Source organism: Perissodus microlepis, chromosome 3 (assembly GCF_051167445.1).
Source record: "Perissodus microlepis isolate ML-2025 ecotype Zambia chromosome 3, ASM5116744v1, whole genome shotgun sequence".
NCBI classification, from domain to species: Eukaryota; Metazoa; Chordata; class Actinopteri; order Cichliformes; family Cichlidae; genus Perissodus; species Perissodus microlepis.
Window position 1 is genome coordinate 19,728,458 of NC_140463.1, and position 11,345 is coordinate 19,739,802.

Consider the following 11,345-nt stretch of genomic DNA (forward strand, 5'->3'; position numbering starts at 1 on the left):
GCTATTGGGACGAGTACAACCAGTATGAATCATAAACGCCTCAGGCATGTCGATGAGCAGGTTGTTTAAGATGACAATCACACTAAGGAAGAGCTTTAAAAAGCTGAGCATAGCCAGTACGTGACAGTACACTGTTACTTCATGGCTGCAGAATGTCAGTGAAAAACAGCCAGCAGCAGTAAATAGTTTATTTTTGACTCCACTTAGTGGATTTCTGCATTATTGCTCTTGAACTGTAAACTGTAAAACATATCAGAGTGTCTTAAACACACGTTAATAGTCTAATTATTCTTAAATATAATGATACTATTGTTTGTCTGGATACAACTTTGCTTTGATATTTCTTCATTCTTTCATTGTGTCTTTAGATATTTTAATGAGTGAATGAAGTCAGACTGTAGATTTTCCTTCTTCTAGCTGTACTGACTGACCTTTGACCTCATGTGTTGATGACTCTTCGCCTCTGTCTCCTCTCACAGGGAGAAGATGATCTGCAGGATCCTGCTGCTCATCATCCTCACCTCATGTGTCTCTGGTTAGTTTACAGCTTCACTTTATGAACTCCAAATAAAGCTCAACAACAGATTTGTTCCACTTTAAGAGTGAATGAGTGAGCAGTTTTACAGGCCTTACCCTACGATATAAGCAGAGGAGAGTGGATGGATGGATGGACAGCTGCTTGAATCAGCAATGGGGAAAACTGTGTAAGTCATTGGAGTTCTTTTATCTGCTTGTGAATGAGGAAGAAACTCAAAGAAATTTGTTTACATCGTCGAAGTGCTTCTCTTAAATCAAAAGCACTTCTCGTTTTATTACCTGTTGAACAGGTAGTAAAAAACAATTTAGAAGGAATGCGGCATGAACCAACGAGAAACTGATATAACAACAATACAGCAGCTTTCTTATCTATCCAGACATATCAGGACACGATGGAGAAGGATGCATTCATGGATGTATGAAGAGGTTTTTAAACACTTATCTGTAAATGTATAATTTCAGTCAGACTGAACCCAACACTATTGTGCAGAACTCTTGACTCTGGCTTTCAGCTGTCTTAAATTATGAGGCAATAAATCACACAGAAAGCTGAATTTTTCTCACGTGAGTCAACAATGTTGAATAACCTAAGTATAAAACAAGAAATAGAATCAGCTCCAAAACTCAACTCGAAGTATGTGAGACTGATTTTATTGTTTTGATCAAAGGGCGATTTACAGTTTTGTGTTTTAAACGTGTGTCTATTAAAATGTTGCATTTCTGTCATTGAATATGTGTATAAACAATCTATTCACTGACTGTTGCCTAAAAGCTGGAGTTGAACAGTAACTTTTTAACTAACAGGTGACTCACACTGAAAACAGCAGTACATGACCCTGTAACCATGTGGTCCTAACTGTTGTGACACTAATGAAATCTACGTAAAATGAGTATAATTGTAATGACGCATCTTCATACCTAACTAGTTACAATGTAAATTGATAATATAACAGCGAAAATTCAGATCCAGTTACAAATGAAGTATTTGGGACTAACGGATAAACCCTTTGAAAGTTCTCCACTATGACTGTGTGGCAGGATGAGGTGCTCAGGAATAATGAGGAAAAGAGCAAGGAACTAATGATGATGTTCCAAGCACACACCATGGTTCATAAATAATCACAGCACACATAAATACCCACCACCAGGGCCCCCTACTCACCTCCTCTTTAGGCCTTCCTCTGAACAAGACTAACAATTTTTATTCTGAATACTTTATTAAATAAAAAAAAAAAATACTTTTAAGTTCTGCAGATGGATCAAACAAGAAAACAAGTCAAAAAGCAACGAGGACACAACGAGGCAAAGCAACAGCCCAGAGATTAAACGTAGGCCAGAGAAACAGCAGTGGCCCTGCTACAAAGTCATCAGGCTCAGACCACCGATCAAACTCCATTGCCCAATTCCTCTCCCTGAGTCGAGTCCATACTGTTAAGGTACAAACGTTCAATACTGCAAACTGAACAACACCCTGCAGGATGTTGTCAGTGTCATCAGTTCTGCTATATGAATGCTATAAGAGGGAACCGGAAATGTATGAATTTAATCTGAAAGCTTTGGACGACTTATTGAATAATTTTAACAGTTTCGGAAGTGTTTTCTTCCATTTTAACGTAAGCTTCTAAAAGTTCAGGGAGGTGAGGTCCTCAGTCAGCTGAAGCTAATGGGTGGAGCTTCTGATGAAGAAGCAGGAAGAGACTCAGAAGAAGAAGTCGAGGTGACCACACTACTCAGACTGTGACTGTTTACATGTTTACATTTTCTTTTCTTTGCTTTTAAACTCAGTGTGATGAGCAGAGCTGCAGCAGCTGCTGTCAGTATGAGTGCAGCATAGAGGCTGATCCTTCCTCGACTCTCTGTCTGTGGGTTCATTGTTGGGGTTTGATGTTTGGGCTCATCAGCAGCTGCTGGAAAGGACAGAAAATATTATTTTATCCTGAAAGTTCAATCAATTCATCAACGTTTATTATCCTAAAGTTAAACTAAAATATGACACTCATTTTTAAAGTTCTACTCAATCAACTTACCAGTGACGCTGAGTTTACAATCCTGAAAGCTGCTGCCATCATTTGTCTGCACTTCACATCTGTACAGACCCGAGTCATCAGTCCTGAGTCTGGACAGTTGAAGTCTGATTCGTCCTTCTCTGAGGGCGTCTTTGTCACTCTGGACTCGTCCTGAAAACGTTTCATCCTGAGACTCTGACACCTCAACACCTTCATGAACCTGATACATGACTGAGAGTTCTGGACGACTGCAGCGGATCTTCAGTGAAGTGATGAAGCTGTCAGGTTTGGTGGTGAACGTCCACTCCAGTGTGATGTTGTGGTTCTCCTCTGCCTGATAGCAGGTCTGTGTCACATTGACTACAAATGATCCTGTTGAGGAGACAGAGAGGGAAAGAGAGGAGCAGACACACTGAGAACTGGAACAAATCTGTTGTTGAGCTTTATTTGGAGTTCATAAAGTGAAGCTGTAAACTAACCAGAGACACATGAGGTGAGGATGATGAGCAGCAGGATCCTGCAGATCATCTTCTCCCTGTGAGAGGAGACAGAGGTGAAGAGTCATCAACCCATGAGGTCAAAGGTCAGAAGCAGTGATGCAGTTACAGAGTTTGTCCACCAGGAGAAAAAAGTAAATTTTTATGTGTTCATGTTATAAATAAATGTGTGCGCTGAGTGATCAAATGAAAGCGGATTAAAACAAAATCATTTGACTTCTTTTGGTTTGATCTGATTTCTATATTCATAAGTCAGAGTGGACAGAGTCCAAAGTTGGACATTAACTTGTGTTAAGTTTCATGATTAGTTCTGGGCTCTAAGTTTTTTTTCATGCTGCTTCTCTGCTGAGTAAGCCTTTTATTGGGGATGCAGGGGTGGGCAACTCCAGGCCTTGGGGGCCGGTGTCCTGCAGGTTTTAGATCTCACTCTGGGTCAACACACCTAAATGACATGATTAGTTCATTACCAGGCCTCTGGAGAAGTTCAGGACATGTGGAGGAGGTCATTTAGCCATTTAAATCAGATGGGTTGGATCAAGTACACATCTAAAACATGAGGCCTGGAGTTGTCCACCCCTGAGAGTGTAATTCATAAAATGTGCCTGTGTGAGTTCTTACATTACAGTGAAATCAGAAATCACATCATCACTTGGTTAGCTTTGTAAAAAATTATGATCGATGGATTAAAGAGAGAGAGAGAAGAAAAGGAGGAGATAAAGTACAGCAGCTGGTGTCTGCTCGTCTTCCCACTCACATTCTGCACACTCTAACAAACACATGACTGAGCTGAGCTGAGAGAACAGCAGTTCAATGAGGAGGGGGGGGGGGGGGGGGGGGGGCTGGGTTATGATGAAAGGTGAAGAGTTGTTTAACATATGCTAGCATTTACACTTCGAAGCTAGCCGCAGATTATATTAAATATAAATTCTAAAACTGAATACATTTCATAGTGTTAACCATTTTAAGCCCAACAAGTCCACCAGCTTATCTTTACATTCTTACATGCTGCAGGGCCATTCACACGTTTTCTGTAATTGAAAAGTTTAATTATGTGTCCATTAAAATAAGTTATAAACTATATTTATATAAAACATGTGTATACTTAGTGCATTAGTTGTATTTTAACTATAAATAATTCATATTAGAAAATATAAAGCCTGCATATTTGTAAAGAAATGGCTTTGACTTTGCCACTCCATCGGATGTCTTTAGATCCGCCCTTGCTGTAGAAGTGCCATAAATTAGGTAAACAGAAATACTGAGCTGGACTTCAGTGGCTGAGGATCATGAGAAGATTAAAAGGACACGATAAAACCATAATGCCTATACACTCCACGGGTGAATGTGCCGGTGATGGTCCTTATAACAACTTATCATAGAGCAAACACTCCAAAACAAGATGCCCATACAGCACTCTCTGTGGCAACTGGAGCAAATCCTCAAAGGACGAGCAAAAACGGAGGCAGCAGTTTTCCTCCACTTGGCTGGGCCCAGGGCCGTGCAGAGACATTTAAAGGGGCGGGTGCTCAAAGTTAAAAAGGGGCACATTGAACCAGGCTGAATAACAACAACACACATTCATCAAGAATCTAATATGGAATTGCATCATACTATATCACTGTTGTGAGGTGGCGACAAGGCAAAGCAAACGTAGCCAATGTTTTACCTGATGGGTACAATGTTGCTGTTGAGGGGTTTCTGCTGCTCCTGCTGCTGATAGTGCTGGAGGGCAGGGCTGTGTTGATGTGAGACTGTAGACATTAAAAAGTCCATAGGAGAGATGGTAGCTGATTAAACAAGTATCATGAGATAATAACAAAATGCAAAGATTGGTGACAGCACTTGGAACCATAAGGCAACAAAAAAACTGTGAGAAATAATTTAGGCTCTGCCTGTGAATCACTCTTTGCTTCTCTTCTTCCTTCCATCCCATCATTTCATATATCACTCTCCACTTGCTGTCTATCTGAGAACAAGGCACAACTTGCTATTGCAATAAACTATAATCTAATTATCCACACCTAACAACTCTTGCACTTAATCTATAATAAAATGATGACAGAAAAATGTTATAGCCCTGCCTTTAGTAGCCTCACACAGCTCCTACTGTTTCCTCCTCATGTCCTTACCAGGCATGTCTGGACAATGTTATATCATGAGTAATATTTTTTTTAAAAATCCATCTAAATAAAACACACACATGCACGCACACACAGTGACATTTTAGACCTTCTTCAGAATACTGTATATACTATGGGCATCACGGTGCTGATCCAGAATCCTTACATTATTATTTATTACTAGAGCTACAATAATAAAGCAATGAGGAGGGGGAAGTAATAAATATGAAATAATGTATTTATGATGATTCCATTTGTTTCACTATCCACTCTGTGCAGGGGCAAAGCTTATTACATTTTTAAACTGTAGAGATACAATAATTTTACTGCTGTAAAATCCAAATTTTGTCTTATTTAAAATATAAATCTAATATAATCTGCTTCTTAATGTATGTTCTTTAAAATACAGCGTGTGTTTTTAAAATATTATAATAATGCATAATTATGTGGACATGCATATTAGATCGTTTTTAGTGAAATATAACCCCTCCAGAAAGGCAGGAAAAGCGCTGTAACTTACTTTAAAACTAAATATGTTCACTAAAATGTTCGCTGTTTTAGTTAACAACCGGTGGTGTAACCCTGCCAACATAACAATCAAAGAAAAGATTTGTTGCCCGGACATTGAACTGTGTGCTGTTGGACTCAGGCCGTATTATTTACCCAGGGAATTCTCTCACGTCATCTTGGTGGCTGTTTATGTTCCTCCCTCTGCTAACCCCACAGCTGCATGTGACACTATCCACTCTGCCATAGCCCGGTTACAGACTCAGCACCCGAGTGCCTTTATTGTGATCTCGGGTGACTTCAACCATGTATCACTGGACAATACACTAACAACATTCAGACAATATGTGGACTGTCCCACCAGGGGAGAGAAAATTTTAGACTTACTGTATGCTAACGTCAAGAATGCATACAGCTCCTCCTCCCTCCCCCCACTTGGTAGGTCAGATCATAACCTGATTCACCTCACCCCCTGCTATGTGCCAATTGTGAGGAGGGAACCTGTGACCACGAGGACTGTTAGGAGGTGGTCAGAGGAGGCAATAGCGGAACTACAGGGCTGTTTCGAGGTGACCAACTGGGAAACACTCTGTGAGCCTCACGCCGAGGACATCAATGGGCTTACTGAGTGTATCACAGACTACATAACTTTCTGCACCGACTCCATTGTTCCAGCTCAGACTGTTCATTGTTACCCAAATAACAAGCCGTGGGTGACTAAGGACATCAAAGCCCTCCTCAACAACAAGAAGAGGGCTTTCAGAGGGGGCAATAAAGAGGAGGTGAGGAAGGTCCAGGTGTTACTAAAGGACAAGATCAGAGAGGCTAAGGACAATTACAGGAGGAAGCTGGAGTGGAAACTCCAGCAGAACAGCATGAGAGAGGTGTGGAGGGGCATGAAGACCATCACTGGATTCAGGCCAACCAACAGCAGGGGAGCTGAGGGAGGTGAGAATAGAGCTAACGAGTTGAATCTGTTTTTCAATAGATTCGACACCACAGTGTCTGCTCAAACCTCCACAACCTCACCTGTAGTCAGCCTGGAATCCAGAGCCACACCACTGTGCCAGCCTCTCTCTTCACATGGCGCTGTTGCCTCCTGTGAGATTCCTGACACCCCTCCCCCACCCATCACCTTCACTCAATACCAGGTTGAGATGCAAATGAGGAGACTTCACTCAGGTAAGTCTGCTGGACCAGACGGAGTGAGTCCCCTCGTCCTCAAGACCTGTGCCCCCCAGCTGTGTGGAGTCTTTCATAAACTGTTTATGCTGAGTCTGAGTCTGCAGAGGGTCCCAGTGATGTGGAAGACATCATGCCTCGTCCCTGTACCAAAGACGCCACGTCCCAGTGGCCCCCAGGATTACAGGCCCGTGGCACTGACCTCCCACATCATGAAGACCCTGGAAAGGCTCATCCTGGACCAGCTGCGACCCATAGTAAGACCACACCTGGATCCCCTTCAGTTCGCTTATCAGCCTCGTCTTGGAACTGAGGACGCCATCATCTACCTGCTCAATCGTGTCTACACCCATCTGGACCAGCCGGCGAGCACTGTGAGGGTCATGTTTTTTGACTTTTCTAGTGCTTTCAATACCATCAGGCCGACCCTCCTGGGTGATAAGTTAGCAGCGATGCAGGTGGATGCTTCTCTGGTGTTCTGGATTGTTGATTACCTGACAGGAAGACCACAATATGTACGTCTCCCACAGTGTGTGTCTGACAAGGTGATCAGCAACACAGGGGCACCACAGGGGACTGTCCTCTCCCCCTTCCTCTTCACCCTCTACACCACAGACTTCAGCCACTGCACAGAGACCTGCCATCTTCAGAAGTTTTCTGATGACTCTGCGGTGGTTGGATGCATCAGCAGGGATGATGAGACAGAGTACCGGGCTGTGGTCGACTCCTTTGTCACGTGGTGTGAGCAGAATCATCTGCAGCTCAACGTGGCAAAGACCAAGGAACTGATCGTGGACTTCAGGAAGACCAGGAAACACTTGACCCCTGTTTCAATCCAGGGGGTCAGTGTTGACATTGTGGAGGACTATAAATACCTTGGAGTACACATTGACAATAAACTGGACTGGGCTAAAAACACCACAGCACTTTACAGGAAGGGCCAGAGTCGTCTCTATTTTTTGAGGCGACTGAGGTTCTTCAACATCTGCCAGAAAATGCTCAGGATTTTCTATGAGTCTGTTGTGGCCAGTGCGATCCTCTATGCTGTTGCATGCTGGGGGAGCAGGCTGAGGGTCGCAGATGCCAACAGACTTAATAAACTAATCCGTAAGGCCAGTAATGTTGTGGGGATGGAGCTGGACTCCCTCAAGGTGGTGTCGGAGAGGCGGATGCTGTCCAAGATAAAGACAATGTTGGATAACACCTCCCACCCACTCCATGACATGCTGGTCAGTCACAGGAGCACGTTCAGTGACAGACTGAGATTACCGAAAAGCACCACTGAACGACACAGGAAATCTTTCCTGCCTGTGGCCATCTCCCTGTACAACGCATCCACTTAACACACTGGTTACTGCTACAACTACACGTTTCTTTTCCAGCTATTTATTTATGAGTGACTTATGTGTGTATATATATATATATATATATATATATATATATATATATATATATATATTGTACTATTCTTAGTTAGCGTATTGTCTGTCTTGTCTTAATGTTGGTTTATAATGGAGCACTGTAACAAAAAATAATTTCCCCCAGGGATTAATAAAGTATTCTGATTCTGATTCTAAAACGGTGACAGAGCTACACACCTATGACGGCCTTACACAGGTAGCCAGCAGCTATGACCTGCACTACTTGTGCAGTAAATAAAAGGACAGGTAATGTTTGTCGCGCTGTTGCACACACAGCACGCTCATTTGTTTCAGTTCGTCAGTTGCCACAAGACAACTTACCAACGTGCACGTAATAAGCCAATACTCCTGTGTGCTATACACTACAGAGTACGCTGTACACCTACTTACTGGTTTTGTCGCATCAGTCTGTGTCTCTGAGTTAATTTGTGTTTCTCCTACAGCTCCGGGCTACAAAAAATGCGCGTGCTCTTTGTGAGCTCGTTCCCGGCTCGTAACCAGCGCGTTCTGTCGTCAAGGGCGATCATTGGTTAAATGTGATCATGTGACTGATGCAAGCCAGATCCTTTTATTTAGCAAAACTGTGATTCATAGTATATATTATTGTTGAGGGGCACAGACAGGACTCTGCACGCCCACACACATACAAAAAATAAATAAATAAATATATATTTTTTTTAAGTTGCCTCAACAAAAGGGCACTTTGGGCACCCATCAGGAAAGGGGCGGGTGCCCAATACATACATACATACATACACGATACACTTAAAAATTCACCGCTGAATGGAAGTTCTGCATGGCAGCCATCTAGTCATAGAAATAACAAAATAGCTTTAGCTCCTAGTTTTGTAATTTGCCGTGGATGGCAAAATGGCGCAAATGCTGCTTAGGCCAGAATTGAAAGAAAGCTATATCCACCTGAAGGAATGCAACTGCCCTCTGCACAACAGCTGGAAATAAGGAATCGGCCAGTCTGCAAACAGCGCCGCAAACAAGCCACTAAAACACTTACTAAACAAATTAAGTGGATAAAGGATGGCAAGCACACAGCTTACCTGTGACTTTGTAGAGTCGGATCAAAATCCCAAAAACGCACTGACGCCCGATTCCCACGATCAGAAATGCTGAAGGAGCAATCAATGAGGAAATGAACCCCGCGTGTCCTTATACAACAGACGCAGAAAGAGAGAGAGATAGAAAGAGGGAAAAGTGGAACAAGGAGATAAACCTGTCTGACAGCATTTACAGAAAATCACGCACCTGTTTTTAGAATGCGCTGTGTTTTGGAATGTCTCCAACATGAAAGAAAAAAAATGTTGACAGGCGAGGGTGCAGTTGATGCAATGATAAAGCAGAACATCGCTGTTATCTGCAGCACAGTCACTGAAGACAGCTCTGAAAATCTAACACTTTCGTTCAGTTGAGTTTTCTCCTCTCAACTTCTGTTCACAAGCACGCTTCAGTCTTTCGCTTAAAACTCGATTCGGTCATTTATTAACATTTATTTTTTTCCAGACTAAAAAAAAAAGTTTGATTACAGATGAACTGACTCTTTACTAGGTGTGACTCAAAGCCGTTCATCTTTTAGTTTAACCTGGTGTGTATCTGTGTGTTTCTGATCAGTCGTTCATTTCTAACAAGCAGCTTCTTCCTCATCCGAGTCATTCTCACTACTGTCGCAGCTGCAGACAATCCGTTCAATAGACTGAATATAAGATCATGTCTGTGACGGAGCAGGAAAAAGTGAGTTTATAGCGCCACCATCTGGACAGACAGGCTCATTTCAGCTCTAACTGTAGCTGAGTGTTGATGTTCAAACTGCAGAATTTCTGTGAGATTCTTTGAATGTTACTTTGTACATTTGGTGAAACTGTTGGTGCTGTGATGCTCCTCTGAAACACTCATAAGTCAGCATATTACTGTGATACAGTATGTGCGTTTTCTTTAATCCTTCATTGTTTTTGTTTTGGTTTTTTTTACACACAGTAGGTGACAGAATTGAACACGGAGGATCAAATGTAGACACTGGAGTGCAGTTCAGTGATTTAAGTCACAGAAAGAGGACGTAAAAACCTCTCAAAGAAAAAGTGTTGCAAATCCACTCTTCTAAGCTGATGTATTTTTTTGTCACACCAGATGCAGCTCTCTGCATCATCTATTCAACGTTCTTATACATATGACCACAACATGTTTGTGCGATAAAGGAGAAATCATTTCAGCTTATACTACTTCTATTTAAGAAAATAATCTTCTCTCTCATTATTATTATTATCTAGACCAATCTAGACTCTCCAGTCACTTAAACATTGGACCCTTAAGTGCAATTAAATAAATGTGATATAAATATATAAATAATATATTAATATCTAATGAGAGAAAAGGGAGAGACACAGACTGGTGAGCGAGCTCCTTTCACTCATATCAGCAGAGAGAGAGCGAGAGCGGCACACTGAGCTGTGAACTACTTAAAAGTCTCAATAAAAAAAACTCAAGGAGGAAGTAAACCTCAAGGAGTTTTTAGCTCAGAGTTCCTCTGTTTTGTAGTTTTTCTACTTTCAAAGGAAAATGTCATTTGCAGCATCAGGTGACGTCAACATATCTGTAACCTGCTGCTCTAATACTGCACCGCCATACAGAAAATAGTTATTGTTAGAGAGTTATCTCTGGGATGCTGGGATGATAGCTCCCTCAGGACTTAAACTCCAGTCAGAGAGTGGGGCACAGAGAGTGATGTCCGGATATACTTTAATGGAAGTTAACAGCAGCTCAACAGTACAGCAGTAGGCATACTTAACAAGTGTGGGAGGGGCGGACAGACGTGTGGTTCTGAATAACAAGAAACAAGGAGAAACAATTATCACATGTAAATATAACAATCATCACAATCCCATTTGAACAGGCAGGAAACAAGAATACCTGCATATCTCAGGCAACAGAAAAGCTAGTGCCCCAAAATTAGGAAAAGTCGACAATTACATGGTCTTCAGTGCCCTCTAGTGGCTAAATAACCCAACTGCGGTGCACAGATCCAACCCGCAACAAAGGCTACGGTGGTAAGTCACATGCTTCTACCAA

General features: G+C 42.1%; 1 protein-coding gene across 3 annotated transcripts; it reads right to left on the reverse strand.

Moving 5' to 3' along the window:
* Positions 1-1,058: 1,058 nt before the first annotated feature.
* Positions 1,059-9,921, reverse strand: LOC146390411 (uncharacterized). Of its 3 annotated transcripts, none has more exons than XM_084923462.1 (6): positions 9,531-9,921; positions 9,326-9,433; positions 4,707-4,791; positions 3,023-3,078; positions 2,565-2,915; positions 1,059-2,441 (listed from the first exon to the last, which is right to left on the reverse strand). In XM_084923462.1, exons 1-6 carry the CDS (start codon positions 9,628-9,630, stop codon positions 2,188-2,190), a joined length of 954 nt encoding a protein of 317 aa, XP_084779588.1. In that variant the 5' UTR covers positions 9,631-9,921; the 3' UTR covers positions 1,059-2,187. The 3 variants fall into 3 exon arrangements, with proteins under 3 accessions (XP_084779588.1, XP_084779587.1, XP_084779589.1); XM_084923461.1 differs by having other exon boundaries at positions 1,061-2,444; XM_084923463.1 differs by lacking the exon at positions 1,059-2,441 and having other exon boundaries at positions 2,548-2,915.
* Between the last annotated feature and the right edge of the window lie 1,424 nt (positions 9,922-11,345).

Bases quoted from the DNA above. Each gene is read 5' to 3' on its own strand.
- LOC146390411 (XM_084923461.1), bottom strand. From the start codon at position 9,630: ATGTTCTGCTTTATCATTGCATCAACTGCACCCTCGCCTGTCAACATT. The intron at 9,434-9,530 runs GTGCGTGATTTT...CTGTTGTATAAG, and splicing joins ACAGCGCATTCTAAAAACAG to GACACGCGGGGTTCATTTCC. The intron at 2,445-2,564 runs GTAAGTTGATTG...TGTCCTTTCCAG, and splicing joins TTGTAAACTCAGCGTCACTG to CAGCTGCTGATGAGCCCAAA.